This window comes from Peromyscus leucopus, chromosome 4 (genome assembly GCF_004664715.2).
Source record: "Peromyscus leucopus breed LL Stock chromosome 4, UCI_PerLeu_2.1, whole genome shotgun sequence".
Taxonomy (NCBI): domain Eukaryota; kingdom Metazoa; phylum Chordata; class Mammalia; order Rodentia; family Cricetidae; genus Peromyscus; species Peromyscus leucopus.
The window spans coordinates 132,325,093-132,340,190 of NC_051066.1; the positions used below are offsets into that span (position 1 = coordinate 132,325,093).

The 15,098-nt window shown below is 53.7% G+C and overlaps 1 protein-coding gene across 7 annotated transcripts in view; it reads left to right on the forward strand.

Moving 5' to 3' along the window:
• The window catches only part of Cep250 (centrosomal protein 250), a 45,144-nt gene that overhangs the window by 27,540 nt on the left and 2,506 nt on the right, over window positions 1–15,098 (forward strand). For 6 of the 7 annotated variants that reach the window (XM_028888902.2, XM_028888903.2, XM_037205353.1 and 3 more), the window contains 10 exons: window positions 1,029–1,167; window positions 1,830–2,172; window positions 3,242–3,363; window positions 4,830–4,950; window positions 6,136–6,257; window positions 6,868–9,468; window positions 13,102–13,215; window positions 13,374–13,523; window positions 13,876–13,977; window positions 14,844–14,906. In XM_028888902.2, the coding sequence (XP_028744735.1) occupies window positions 1,029–1,167; window positions 1,830–2,172; window positions 3,242–3,363; window positions 4,830–4,950; window positions 6,136–6,257; window positions 6,868–9,468; window positions 13,102–13,215; window positions 13,374–13,523; window positions 13,876–13,977; window positions 14,844–14,906 (3,877 nt within the window). Of the gene's footprint in view, window positions 1–1,028; window positions 1,168–1,829; window positions 2,173–3,241; window positions 3,364–4,829; window positions 4,951–6,135; window positions 6,258–6,867; window positions 9,469–13,101; window positions 13,216–13,318; window positions 13,524–13,875; window positions 13,978–14,843; window positions 14,907–15,098 lie in introns of those variants that run through there. The other variant, XM_028888904.2, reaches the window with a different exon arrangement.

Sequence of the window (15,098 nt, forward strand, 5' to 3'; positions counted from 1 at the left end):
AAAAAAAAAAAAGATTAAAAATAAATAAATAAACGGAATACTAGGGCTGGCGAGATGCTTCAGCTGGTAAGCATGCTTGCTCCCAAGCCTGCCGACCTGAGTTCAATCTTCAGGAGCCACATGATGGAAGGAGAGGACCCACCCACTCCTGAAGGTTGTCCTCTGACCTCCACATGCCCCTCTACACACACAGTAAATAAATAAACAAACAGAAGGCTGAAAGATGAAACGGGGCCACCCGTGCAAGCGACGAGAGTTCTGTTCAGTCAGAGGAGAAGCCCTGAGGCGAATGAAAGCATGCTGTGTTTGGCGAGGCCAGATGGTGGTAAAGCTCGCGTTTACTGAAGTCCATAGCAAGGAGCTTGTGGGTTACATTCAGCAGGAAACTAAGGAAATCCACATAATCAGATTGCTGGTGAGTTAGAAGGGATAGTAATGGCCTGGAACATGGATGGCACGAGCCCATTCACAATGGGGAGCAGCATCCACTCCGTGCCCTAGGGGTCTGAGAAGGGATGAATCTTTCTGATGGTGACAACTGAGTGCTAAAGACAAGTCAGGAGGCTGGTGTAGGTATCCAAACAAGAGCGACTGCGCCATGGTAAGGAGTAGGGAAAGGAGGAAGAGAGGAGCTTAAGAGAGTCATATAGTCAGAGATTGGATGTGGGTAGGATGAAGGGGACTGAAATGCTCATGGCTTCCATGCTGTGACACCATAGATGAAAGGTCACTCACAGAGCCAGGGGACAGTGGGTGGGGAATGGGGCCTCAGAGGGATGGCAAGTTTGGGTCTAGTGAATTTGAAATACGTGAATATCTATGTGTGGACTTTATCAGAGAAGAATACATTTGAGCTGAAATGAGTCCTCATATGTATGAAGCTCCTAGGAGTCCTTACTGGTATAGTTTTTACTGACTCTAGTCACCATTATGGTTTGTTTTAACAAGCAGTGCTATGATTAGAACAGTCGTTAGAGCATGCTCTCGCCCCCTGAGAGAATGACCCACCTCTCCACCCTCTGTTTCAGCCTGGCACTGTCGCTAGTGGAAAAGGAAGGAAGACTCCTTGTTCTGCAAGAAGCTGACTCTGTCCGACAGCAGGAGCTGAATTCCCTGCGCCAGGACATACAGGAGGCCCAGGAGGGGCAGAGAGAGCTCGGTCTGCAGGTACCCACTATGCCTGAGCCTGGCTTTCTGGTGAGGATGCTCTTAGATGGGCTGGGTGGATTGTTTCTGTCCTAAGACAGGACAGAAACAGGAGGGGAAAAGCAGGGCTGGGCAGGCCAGGTGGTCACCTGACCCAGAGATGAGCGATGTCCCCTGTGGGGAGCCTGACATCCCGAACAGAGTGTTCAGAGTGCCCCTGTGGGCCTGATTCATGCAGAAGCTCTTGCAAATGTGTTTTTTTCCTGGCTGGCAAAATACAGCAGGGGAACTTGGAGGGCATCAACAGATACCTGACCTGCAAGGACTTCCATCCTCAGCTCGCTCGCCGAGACCTGGTCCTGAGCCTGGAGGGAAGATGGAGTTGGGAAGGAGAGAGAAGGGCTTGGGCAGTCTGACTAGCTCCATGTCGAGGTTTCAGGGCAGAGTTCTAACGGCAGCAGGGGCTGGCCTATCTGTCTGCCTGGGAACGAGACCAGGACCTGTATCGTAGCCTGGGTCCTTGTGTCAGGTGTTGGTCACCCCCAGTAGTCAGAGCTACTCATTTCAGGGCCCTGCTGCCTGCTGCAGAGCTGAGCCTGCCCGACTTCTCCCCATCTGGGTCAGGAGCGGGAGGATTGAGGAGAGGGTACCACTTGCTCATGGAGTCTCCTTCCTCCTGGCAGGTGGAACTACTGAGGCAGGAGGTGAAGGAAAAGGAGGCTGACTTTGTAGCCCGGGAAGCGCAGCTGCTGGAGGAACTGGAGGCCTCACGGATCACAGAGCAGCAGCTGCGAGCTTCTTTGTGGACCCAGGAGGCCAAGGCAACCCAACTGCAGCTGCAGCTGCGCAGCACTGAGAGCCAGCTGGAGGCACTGGCTGCAGAACCGCAGCCAGAGACCCAGGCCCAGGCCCAGCTGGCTAGCCTCTGCTCTGTCCTGCAGCAGGCCCTGGGGTCTGCGTGGGAGAGCCGGCCTGAGCTGAGGGGCGGGGGCGACTCTGCTCCTTCCCTGTGGGGCCCTGAGCCAGGTGAGGAAGCCAGATGAGAGCTAAGTCTTGTGGGCCAAAGCCCGGGAAAAGGGAAGCGAATGTAGTTCCTCTTGTAAAATAGCATCAAGGTTAAGGCATGGATGCTGCAGCTGATCCCAGGTGACCTGAACAGATCGTGGTTCAGGCTAGCCACCTGACTTCTCTGAACATGGTTTTTCTTGACTATAAAATGGAAGTGTTAAAAGTCCCGTCTTAGACTTTTTCTGGGATTGTAGACATAGGCCAAATGGGCGGTGCCTGCCTATAACCCTAGCACTCAGGGCACTTGTAGAAATTAAGTTCCTCCAGCCTGAGCTACATAGTGAGTTGCTAGGCATGATAGTACCTGCTTGGGGTGGGGGTTGGGACAGGAGGATTAAGGGTGCAGAGTCATCCTCAAGTACATAGTAAATTCCAGGCCAGCTTGGGCTTCATATATCCTATCTTTTAAAAAACAAACAAACAAAAAAAAAGGTAAAAAAAATTTTACGGCCAGGCGGTGATTGCGCACGCCTTTAATCCCAGCACTCGGGAGGCAGAGGCAAGCGGATCTTTGTGAGTTCAAGGCCAGCCTAGTCTAGAGAGCAAGATCTAGGAAAGGTGCAAAGCTACACAGAGAAACCCTGTCTCGGAAAACCAAAAAAAAAAAAAAAAAAGAATTTACTGCTTGCACTTGAAAGCATAACAGCCAGCATTATCTAATGCAGCAGTTCTCAACCTGTGGTGAACCCTTTGAGGGTTGAATAACCTTTTCACTGGAGTCGAGTATCAGATATCCTGCACATCAGATATTTACATCACAATTCATAACAGCACTAAATTGCAGTTATGAACTAGCAACGAAATAATTGTATGGTTGGGGTTTCCACAAGATGAGGAACTGTATTAAAGGGCCACAGCCTTAGGAAGGTTGAGAACCACTGCTCTAATGGAAGATATACGAATGAACCACCGAGAAGGGATTCTTCGGAGAGAGGGAGCCAGCAGGAAGGCCAAGGCCCTGTCTGGGGAGAGATGACGGCTGCTTATTGTGGCAGCCAGGTGAGAAGAATTTTCCTCTTTTCTTCAGATCAGAATGGAGCTAGGAGACTCTTTAAGAAAGGGCCCCTCCTGACTGCGCTGTCAACTGAGGCTGTAGCATTGGCTCTCCAGAAGCTTCATCAAGACCTGTGGAAGGCTCAGCAGGCCCAGGTATGTTCTCTGCCCTCCTCCTTCCTCCTCCTTCCTCCCGAGCCGCTCAAACAGACGTGTAACATGGAGGAAGAAGGGTCAAAGGATCCTCATCCTGATCCCTGCCCCTGTCATTTCTCCTGTGAGCTTACTGCCCTGCAAACATGGCTGACGCATTTGGAGTTCCTGAGCCTTGTGTTCACTCGAAAAGCAGGGCAGATGATGCTTCTCCTTCCCCTGCCACCCTGCCGTCACACACCACTCTACACCCCCACTGCTGTGAGCAGGAGTCTTGAGGGAGCCCTGGGAACTGTAAGCCCTTCAGCACAACACATGGGTTTTGTTGAATATCATTTCTCATCCAAGAATTTAGTCTTAGCGCCAAATCCTCTGAGGGAAGTCAGGTAAGCTGGGGAGCATTGAAATTTGAAGTCACTGTTTACAAGAACATCCTAGGCCTGAGACTGAGCTAACTCCACCTCACTGTGAACCTGCTAGGCAGTGCTGAGAGCTGCCAGTGTGCCGGCCACTCAGAGGTGGTGATACAAAGACATAAGACCCAGCCTGCCGTCAGAGCCCTCCAGGGTGCCCCAGCCACTCTGAGCTGGTGATACAAAGACATGAGACCCAGCCTGCTGTCAGAAGCCCTCCAGGGTGGAGCTGACAGAAGGGCCACCTCCGACACAGCTAGAGCACGGTTGGGCCTGGAAGGAACGCCATGGGGAATAGGTGGCTCTTCTGAACTCTGAAGGAGGCTCTTGGGAGAGAAGGAGTGTGGCCTGGAATAGGACACTGAGCCGTTATTCCAAAAGAAATAATCCAGGTGCAGTGGCACATGCCTGTGGTCCCAGCACTCAGGAGGCTGAGGCAGGAGGATTGAGAATTTGAGACTAGCCTGAGTTGTATATTGAGTCCTTGTCCTCCACCCCACAAAGAAATAAAAATAAAAGATTTATTTTATATATAAAAGATTTGGGCAGATACCAGGTATGGGGCCTCAAATGTCTGTAATCCCAGCACTTGGGAGGTGGAGGCAGGAGGATGAGTAGGAGTTCAAGACTAGCCTACATTTTGTAGCCACTAAGATCAGCCTGGGCTGCATGAGACTGTCTGAAATAACAACAAAAACATAGGCCAGAGGGTGCCCCTCAGGTTCCCCTCCCTGCAGGGAACTAAATACATAAGAGTTTAGAGCAGTGGTTCTCAACTGTGGGTTGCAACCCTTTGGTTGTCAAATGACCTTTTCACAGGGGTTGCATATCATATTTACATCTCATAACAATAGCAAAATTACAGTTATGAAGTAGCAACAAAAATAATTGTCTGGTCGGGGTCACCGCAGCATGAGGAACTGTATTCAAGGATCGCAGTGTTAGGAGGGTTGAGAGCTGGTTTAGAGAGTAGGGTCTTGATGGCAGGGCCTGCGGAGTGTGGGCAGAGTGTGGGCTCCAGAGAGCACGAGCTCAACCCCGCCCTTCCTTTCCTAGGATGACCTAAGGGACCAGATCCAGAGGCTGACACAGCAGCTGACTGATTCCGAGGCCCAGAAGAGCCAGGTCCGCTCCGAGATGCAGGACTTGGAGAAACAGCTCTCCCAGAGCCAGGATGGTGAGATGCTAGGGGAGCAGGCTGAGAGGAGGCAAGAGCAGGTGGGGACAGGAACGGGGAGACTAGCTAAGGCACCTGTGAGGGCGGATGAGCCTCTTCAACCCTTGTTCACTTTGCTTGGCTTTTGTGGGCCATCCTGGAAGAAGGAGTTAGGAGGAACCAGTTTGGAAACTGATAGAAGTTGTTGTCTGGGCTGCTGTTAGTCTCTGCAGGGAGTTGTTTTTGTTTGTTTTTGCTTTTTAATTGTTAAAATTGCATTTACTCTGTGTGTGTGTGTGTGTGTGTGTGTGTGTGTGTGAGAGAGAGAGAGAGAGAGAGAGAGAGAGAGAGAGAGAGAGAGAGAGAGAGAGAGAGAGACATGTGTATGCCGTGGCACACATAGAGGTCAGAGGGCAATTTGTGGAAATCAGTTCTCATCCTCTATCAATAGGTTCCCCACGGATCCAACTTAGGCAGTCAGGTGTGATAGTGAGAGCCATCTCACCAGCCCATGCAGATTTTTTTTTTTCAAGCATGAAATCCTGGTGACCCTGGGCCAGAACTATCAGAACAGAAAATTGTGTTTCTTTCATCATTTATCCGTGTTACTTATTTTTATCATTTCCCACTATACCCTCAAAATTAGCCTTTGAGGACAAAAGGATTACAAACTTCCTGTGAGAAGGCCAGGAAGGGGAATCGGGAAGAACATACTGTCTGTTCCTCTGCCAAGGGCTTGGAGGGGTGGGCACCACTTGCAGAGGAAAGGCGCCTCGAGACTGTGCCCTTTTGAAGTTCTATTGCAGAAGGAAGGAGGTGAGCCTTTTTCCCTGAGGACCATGCGAACAGCTGCCTCTGGGGTGTCTTCAGACTTGAGGGCCTCCAGGAACCTCCTACAAACTCATAGAATTTGGGGCTAGAAGGGGCCCTGCTGTCTTGTCTGGAGAACTCATCTGAGGAGCCCTGGGAGGTCAGGACGAGGAGTGCAGGATGGTTAGCAGCTGTCCCGGGGCTCGCAGCACACAGGTGTGAGGCTGGAAGCAGCTGCTGGCAGGCAGGGATGGCACAGGACACCGGGTGTCATTTTCTCCTCCTTGGCCTTGTTCCCCTTGGGTTCTGATCCCCGTCCTCCATCTGCCTCTACACCCCTGTGTTCTCCCACCTGCGACCATGCACCTGACTCCGACATCTCTGCTCTTTTCAAAGAGAAATCCCAGTGGGAAGGGAAACAGAACGCCCTGGAGTCTGAGCTGAGGGACTTGCACGAGACTGTGGCATCCTTACAGAGTCGCCTGCGGCAGGCCGAGCTGCAGAAAATGGAAGCTCAGGTAAAGGGCCGGTCTGGGGAAGAGTGCCTCAGGAGTTGTGTTTAGAGTTCAAGGTTCTGCCTCTCAGACCCACTGTGGCCTGTGCTCATATGCCTGGCTTCCTTCAGCAAGTCTCAGAGTCCCATGACTCTTCCCGCCTTCCCATTAGTAAGGTCATGGTGAACCTTCACCTAATTACTTTTCTGAATTAAGATTCCTTGATCTGCAAGATCGGGGTCTAGAATGCCTGCCTCTTTGCTCCAGGCTGTCTTCCCTGGACACAGAGGAGCTCTAGAAGGTTGTAGGGACACTCTTGTATAGAATCAGCTTAAGTGGAATATATCACTCTTCGGTCCTTCTTAAGGCCTGGTCACTGATGGTGCCACAAAAGAAGAGGCCAGTGTTAGAGTGACAGCATCAAGAAAATAATCTTGGCCAGGTGGTGGTGGTGCACGCCTTTATCCCAGCACAGAGGCAGGCACAAAGGCAGGCAGCTCTCTGAGTTCAAGGCCAGCCTGGTCTACAAAGTAAGTTCCAGGACAGCCAGGGCTATACTAAGAAACCCTATCTCAAAAGACCAAAATAAAAAGGAAATAATCTTGTCTTAAAGCATTTTGCCTCTTGCTTCCAGAATGAGCAAGAGTTGCTGCAGGCATCCAAGGAGAAGCTGACAGCCCAGGTTGAACATCTGCAAACATGTGTTGCAGAAGCCCAGGCTCAGGCAAGTGCGGCCGGTGTCCTGGAAGAAGATCTGCGAACGGCACGCTCAGCACTGAAACTGAAGAACGAGGAGGTGGAGAGTGAGCGGGAGAGAGCCCAGGCTTTGCAAGAGCAGGGCGAGCTAAAGGTGGCCCAGGGGAAAGCTTTGCAGGAGAATCTAGCCCTGCTGGCCCAGACCCTGTCTAACAGAGAGCGGGAGGTGGAGACGCTGCAGGCTGAGATCCGGGACCTGGAGAAGCAGCGGGAAATGCAGAAGGCGGCTCTGGAGCTGCTCTCCCTGGACCTGAAGCAGCGGAGCCAAGAGGTAGACCTGCAACAAGAACAGATTCAGGAGCTGGAGAAGTGCAGGTCGGTCTTAGAGCACCTGCCCATGGCCGTCCAGGAGCGGGAGCAGAAGCTGAGTGTGCAGCGGGACCAGATCAGAGAACTGGAGAAAGATCGAGAGACCCAGAGGAGTGTCCTGGAACATCAGCTCCTGGAACTGGAGAAGAAGGCTCAAGTGATTGAATCCCAGAGGGGGCAGATTCAGGATCTGAAGAAGCAGCTGGTGACACTCGAGTGCCTGGCCCTGGAACTGGAGGAAAGCCATCACAAAGTGGAGGGCCAGCAGCAGCTGATTGCGGAGCTGGAGGGCCAGAGGGAGATGCAGAGGGTAGCTCTGACCCACCTCACACTGGACCTGGAAGAGAGGAGCCAGGAGCTGCAGGCACAGAGCGACAAGCTCCAGGAGCTGGAGAGCCACGGCAGCCATCTGGCGAGAGAGCTGCAGGAGAGGGACCAGGAGGTGAAGGCCCAGCGCCAGCAGCTGAAGGAACTGCAGAAGCAGAAGGAGCAGCTGGCTCAGGACCTGGAGAGGAAGGACCAGGAGCTGATGCTGCAGAAGGAGAGGATTCAGGTTCTGGAAGATCAGAGGACGCTGCAGACCAAGATCTTAGAGGAGGACCTGGAACAGATCAAGCATTCCTTGAGGGAACGCGGCCAGGAGCTGGCCTCTCAGCGGCAGCTGATGCACGAGCGGCCAGACGACGGGAAGAGCCCTAGTAAAGCCCAGCGTGGGAGCCTGGAGCACTTGAAGCTGATCCTGCGGGATAAGGAGAAGGAGGTAGAATGCCAGCAGGAGCGCATCCAGGAACTTCAGGAGCACACGGGCCAGCTGGAACAGCAGCTCCAAGGCCTGCACAGGAAGGTGGGTGAGACTAGCCTGCTCCTGAGCCATCGAGAGCAGGAGCTAGCCACCCTGCAGCGGCACCTCCAGGAAGCCGAGGAACAAGGAGAGCTGAAAGAGCAGGCGCTTCAGGGTCAGCTGGAGGAGGCCCAGAGAGCTCTGGCCCAGAGGGACCAAGAACTGGAGGCCCTTCAGCAAGAACAGCAGCAGACCCGGGGCCAGGAGGAAAGCATGAAGCAAACGACAAGTGCTCTGCAGGCCGCTCTGGAGCAGGCCCACGTGACGCTGCAGGAGCGTCAGGGGGAGCTGGAGGAGCACAAGGAACAGGTGCAGAGGCTCCAGGAAGAGCTGGCAGCGGAGGGGCGGCAGGTACGGGCCCTGGAGGAGGTGCTGGGAGACCTAAGGGCCGAGTCTCGGGAGCACGAGAAGGCCGTGCTGGCCCTTCACCAGCGGTGTGCTGAACAGGCCCAGGAGCACGAGGCCGAAGCCAGGGCCCTGCAGGACAGCCGGGTGCAGGCCCAGGCCAAACTTACAGAACAAGAACAAGAGCTGGCCGCCCTGCGGGCAGAGAATCAGTATTCCCGCCATCAGGAGGACGCTGCGTGGGCCCAGGCCGAGGCTCTGCAGCAGGCCCTGAGCAAGGCCCAGGCTGCCCTGCAGGACAAAGAGCAGAGTCTCCTTGAGCAAGCTGAACTGAGCTGCACGCTGGAGGCCAGCACTACCACCTTGCAGGCTACCCTGGACACCTGCCAGGCACGTGCCCAGCAGCTGGAGGAGGCCCTGAGGCTGCGAGAAGGTGAGATCCAGGCCCAGGCTCTCCAACACCAGGAGGTTATGCAGCAGCTCCAGCAGGCCCTTTCCCAGAAGGAGGAAGAGCTGAGGCAGCAGGAAGAGCAGGGGCAGCTGCTGGAAAAGGCGCTGGCCCAGCGGAGTCAAGACAGTGGGATCCAAGAGAAGCAAAGTCTGGAGCGAGAGAGAGGAGAGGAGGCGGGGGGCCTTGTGGAGAGCCTAAGGGAGCTACAGCTGGCTCTAGCCCGAAAGGAAGAAGAGATTTTGATGCTGAGGGAGGCCCAGCAAAGGCAGAGTCTGGAGGCCTCTTCCCCAAACCACAGAGGCTTCCCAGTGGAGAAGCCAACTCCACCACTGCCCCCGGTGCAGCAGGAGCTGGAGCGGCTGCAGAACGCCCTGAGGCAGACGGAGGCCAGGGAGATCGAATGGAGGGAGAAGGCTCAGGACTTGGCACTGTCCCTGGCCCAGAGCAAGGCCAGCCTCAGCAGTCTGCAGGAGATAGCCATGATCCTGCAAGCCTCTGTCCTAGAGAGGGAGTCGGAACAGCAAAGGCTACAGGTGAGTCACTGCGTGGAGAGGAAGGCCATGGGACAGGGTTCATCAGCTGAGCTAAGTAAGGGCTGCCTGCCTGTGGTACCTCAGAGAGAGAGCGTGGAGGTGGTGAGCCCCTCCGTACCTCAGAGAGAGAGCGTGGAGGTGGTGAGCCCCTCCGTACCTCAGAGCCAGCAGAACAAATGAGCAACCATAGTCATTGGAGTCCATGTCTGATAAAGGAAGTCAGTGTGCTCTGAGCACGCTGCTGGGACACCCAAGCTCCCCAAGGCTGGGTGCCGAATGGCTTCTTGGTAAAACCCGCTGTTTAAGGTGAAGTTGGAAGGGGCGGGTAGGGAACTAGCCAGGCACAGCGCAGGTGCGGCTTTCTTGGGGAAAGGCAGAAGAGACGCGAGGGAGGAACACAGGGAGGACCCATGAGGTTCCAGTCACCGGAAGTAGAGGGTGTTGGTGAGAGACGAGAGGGCAGCGGGAGCTGTGGCATCCGGGGCTCCTGAGGACTGGGTCACTAGTGGGGCGTGGGGGAGGAGTTAGGAACAGTTCAGAGTAGCTGCTCAGGACGGAGCAGACTCGGGCCATGGAGATGGAGCGGACAGGAGACGGACAGAAGTCCCGGGAGAGGCGGGGACTCGGGTAGCAAGTGTGAGCAGAGCAGAGAAAGGACAACGGCAGCATCTTCTGCCCACGAAGATGGAGAAAAGCAGGGTTGAGGAAGGTGAACTCGGCTTGGAAGTCGAGCAGGCACCCGGGGGACACACGAGGGGATGGGACGTCCCAGCAGGCAGCTCAGTGAAGCGCGAGACAGTGTGGAGCTCAGGGCTGTGGTAGGAAGAAAGTGGTTGATTAAAGACAGTGGTTCTCAGCCGGGAGGTGGTGGCGCACACCTTTAATCTCAGCACTCGGGAGGCAGAGGCAGGCGGATCTCTGTGAGTTCGAGGCCAGCCTGGGCTACCAAGTGAGTTCCAGGAAAGGCGCAAAGCTACACAGAGAAACCCTGTCTTGAAAAACCGGGAAAAAAAAAAAAAAAGTGGTTCTCAGCCTGTGGGTCGAGACCCCCTGAGGTCAACCAGCCCTTTTGCAGGGGTTGCCTAAGACCATCAGGAATATCAGATATCACAATTCATAACAGTAACATAATTACAGTTTTGAAGCTGCAACAAAAATAAATTTAAGGTTGGGGGTCACCACAACATGAAGAACTGCATTAAAAGATTGAGGACCACCGGTACTAGGACTTCAGGGTGTAACATTTAACTGGAGGTCAAGCTCTGTGCCTCAGTTGTCTCCATGCCCAGCGTGGAGCCCGAGACCCGTCTGTAGTGGTGTGTGCTCCACCCATGACCTTGGGCTACAGGGCCCAAAAGAGGCAGTGCTTCTTGCGTTGTACAGACCTCTTAAAGGAGAGGGAGAGGGTCAGAGCCCCTTCTCCCTGCTTCCTGCTTCCTGCTTCCGGGTGTGATTGAACTGCGGGGTGGATGGGCTCCCGGTCAGATCAGAGGATGATGTCAGCTGTCTACTCCATTCTGTATTCGGGAGTGTATTTCCTCGAGTTATATCCTAATGAATCCCTGCTACCTACCCGTTAAATAGACTCACGTGGATTGATCTTTACACTCGTCCGTCCGCAAGGCTAGCAGGAGAGTGAGCTGGGGGAGAGCTGCTTCCCTGCTCCCATAGACAGACAGCTCTGTCTCCGACAAACTTAATCCGCCTTTCTAAGGAAACTGACTCTGTCACTCAGACACACGACTCCTGGGGCCTCCTCGCCTTCTGGGAAGTCACAAGGCTCTGCCCTGGTGCAAGGGTAGTGTGTGAAGAGGGAATTACGCTGACCAGTGGGACTGGGCTTCTGGATTTCAGATAGGTTCTGTAATTTACTGGCTGTTTGACTGGCCGAGATTTCACTTTTCAAGCCTGTGTTTCTTTCTTTCTTTTTTTTTTCCTTTTCTTTCTTTTTTGTTTAGTTTTGGTGTGTTGGTTGGTTGGTTGGTTGGTTGGTTGGTTTCTGAGACAAAGTTTCTCTGTATAACAGCCCTGACTATCCTGGAACTCACTCTGTAGCCCAGGCTGGCCTCAAACTCACAGAGATCCGCCTGGCTCTGCCTCCTGAGTGCTGGGGTTAAAGGCGTGCGCCACCACCGCCTGGCATCAAGCCTGCCTTTCTAATGGATGCGCAGGGAACGGTGGCTTCAGTGAGGCTGTGTGTAGCAGGTGACTTTGGACATGTTTTAATTTGAGGGGTATGTGTGTGCTATGGCACATGTGTAGAGGTCAGAGGCCAGCTTGCAAGAGTTGGTTCTCTCTTTTCACAGAGTGGGTTCCCAGGATTGAACCCCAGTCATCAGGCTTAGAAGAAGACAGGCATCTTCACCCACTAAGTTATCTTACTGCCTTGGAACTCATCCTATTTCCCGGACTGTCCTGCAGCATAGCAAAAGGGAGGCATGAATCTGGGCACGAGGACACTTCCTAGCCATGCTCTCAGGTTAGAGTGCTCTGTCGATAACGTAACAAGACAGAGGCACTCTGCCTACTCCCCACCCAGGTGCTACAGAAGCATCTTGTAGAGGCAGCTCTCTGTGGTGGTCCTGCTTTTGTCGTTGTTGTTGTTGTTGGGTTGTTTCGTTTTGTTTTTCGAGACAGGGTCTCTCTATGTAGCCCTGGCTGTCCTGGAACTCACTCTGTAGACCAGGCTGACCTTGAACTCACAGAGATCCACCTGCCTCTGCTTTCTGAGTGCTGGGACTAAAGGCGTGAGCCACCGTCACCTGGCTGTTGTTGTTAATGTGTATGTGCATGTCTGTATGAGTGCGTGCCGTGTGTGTGTGTATGTGTGTGTGTGTGTGTGTGTGTGTGTGTGTGTGTGTGTATGTGTATGTGTGTGTCTGTATGAGTGTGTGCCGTGTGTGTGTGTGTGTGTGTGTGTTTCTGTATGAGTGTATGCCGTGTGTGTGTGTGTGTGTGTGTCTGTATGAGTGTGTGCCATGTGTGTGTGTGTGTGTCTGTATGAGTGTGTGCCGTGTGTGTGTGTCTGTATGAGTGCATGCCGTGTGTGTGTGTGCGTGTGCGTGTGTGCGTGCGCGCGCGCCTGTGGAGGCCAGAAGAGGGTGTTGGATTCCCTGGAGCTGGAGCTAGAGGCAGTTGTGAGCCATGCCATGTGGGTGCTGGGAACCAAATTTGGGTCCTCTGGGAAAACAGCAAGGTCTCTTTACCACTTACATTTTATATACTTTAAACATTTTTACATTCCAGGTTCCATTGTTCTCATTTTTTTTCACTGCCCTCAAAGAAGGAACTGATATTGTGTCCATTTTAAAATTAAAAAAGGGCAGTCAGATTTCAGCTAATCCAAAGTCAGACAGACACCTAGTTGGAGTAGTTAGCTCTGACCATCTAAGTAGGGCTCAGGGTTAGACCATTTGGCTCTCCCTTTCCCTGTGCCCTGACACACACACACACACATACATACACACCCCACACCCCTTACACCAAACACCAACACCACACACATACTCACACACACTCCCAGATCCATCTCCCTTCTTGAACACAGTTTGTTTATGAAGAGGGTGGAGGATGGGACAACTTTGGACATGAGCTTAACGTAGTGTGATTTTTGTCCCTTGCTCTGTATCCTAGGAGGAGTTGGTGCTCAGCAGACAGGCTCTAGAGGAGCAGCAGTCACATGACCCACACTCAGCCAGCAGAGCAGACCAAGGGCCCAAAGCTGGACAAGACAGGCAGCCTGGAGAGGTGAGCTGGGCGGGGCCTAGGTGGAGCCTTGTCAACACTGTTCCCCTCCTTTGGGAATGGGTCTCTGAACCCAAACTGACAGATTGGTCCCTTTGCCCTCCAGCTCTCCTCCCTGTCTGTTGGGCTGCCCAGATGAGCATCACGGGTCTCCCCTGCAGGTAGCTGTGGCCGAGCCTAGTCCTGGGGTGGAGGAGAAGGAGCAGTGGACACAAAGGCTTGAACGTCTGCAGGAAGCCGTGGCGCAGCTGGAATTTGACCGCAGCAAGCTGCAGCACCACAACGCGCAGCTGCGGACTGCCTTAGAGCAGGTCAGGAACGTGTGCTTCCCCTCCCGGGCCCAGGGCTTCCTGTGCCTGTTTCTGAAACAATTTTAGTAAATCGGTAGCCATGCGTGGTCTGTGGGTGCCTGCTCGTCATGCTAGGGAGCAGAGTCGTTGTGATGGGGTGGGAATAGCTCACAACAACCCACAGAGCTAGCCTCTGCTCCCACGGCTGAGAGTTGGCCTGCCTCCTCTGTACCAGGAGCTCTTCTTTGTACCTGACCATCTGCCCTCCCCAGCCCAGGAGTCTGACTTCCCACGGCTTCTAGCTCTCCACACTCACCCCTGCACATGTGCTGGCTCCAGATCAACACGTGGTTTCTCACTTGCATATTGGCAGGTGGAGCGGGAACGGAGGAGGCTGAAGAGGGATTCCATGCGCGCATCCCGAGCAGGATCTCTGGAGACGAGAGAAGCTATGGCTTCGTCCCCCATGCAGCAGGTTTGCCTGTTTCTCTCACCTGCCTTTCTTCTGCCTCTGTGGAAACTCAGCCCCCTGTAGTACATATCCCAGGCCACTCTTAGATGTAGAGACAGCCGCTCCATTTCTCTGGAGAGCCTCTCCTGGCTTGATTCCACCCTTAGTCTGTCCTTGCCTTAGGAGCAGGTCCAACATCATCGGGTAAGTGCAGTCAGGGATAGGGTTCCGATCCACCCACTCCCAGACCAGTGCCTCGGGTCCCCTGGGTCACCCAGAGTCCCTGGCGTCCAGGGGCTCTATCATGCTTACTAGCTCTTGACACGCCCAGAAGTTTGACCACAGCTTTGCATTTAAGTGCCCCTTAGTTCTGAGTTTACAAAGTTAGAGTTCTGATTGTCCTGGCACAGAATCCTGTTCTCAGGGAAGGGGTTTGCCCTTCAAAACCATCACCACCTTAGGTTAGTTATGCCTGTCCCATGGTTGGAGGAACTGCTTCCGGTCCTGAACATCTCCAGCTTCACCCCACTTCCTTGAATGTTTCCCAAGGGCAAACACTTAACCTTTCTTCCCCTTTAGCCCAAGACTCCCACAAAACAGATCCATGGAGAACCCTTATGTTAAATACAGTTCCTCATAGAAGGTGCTGCCCATGGTGCTGCCGTGGGCCTGTTGGCCTCCTCTTGGCCTGGAGCCAAGCCCCATCTCGCTTCAGTTTGAGTTCGAGTACTCCTAGCCCTTAAGATGTGGGACGAGGAGTTCAGCGCTGCCTGCTCCACAGGTGGACCCCTGCAGCCTCGCTGGCCTTGGAGCAGAGGCAGAGGTGGGATGCTGTGGAGCTCCAGAGCAGGACAGCCCATTCTAACAGGGCCCATGTTTGTTTTCCTTAGGATGGGAGAGGAGGTCAGAAAGGCTCCTCGGATAGCATGCATGTGCTTGAGCTTCAGAGAGAGGTATGTTCTGGAAGGATCCATTTCCCATCCCTCCTTTCCCTCCCTGTACTCAGGCAACAAGCTTTAGTGTCTGTGCACTTCCAGCAGGAGAAGGAAAGTAGCTTTGGCACCCAGAGAATTTTGATCTCCATAGGAGACACGTGGTGCTCCAGTCCCAACTCCACCTGCAGTGTGGTACCAAGTCCAGGCCAA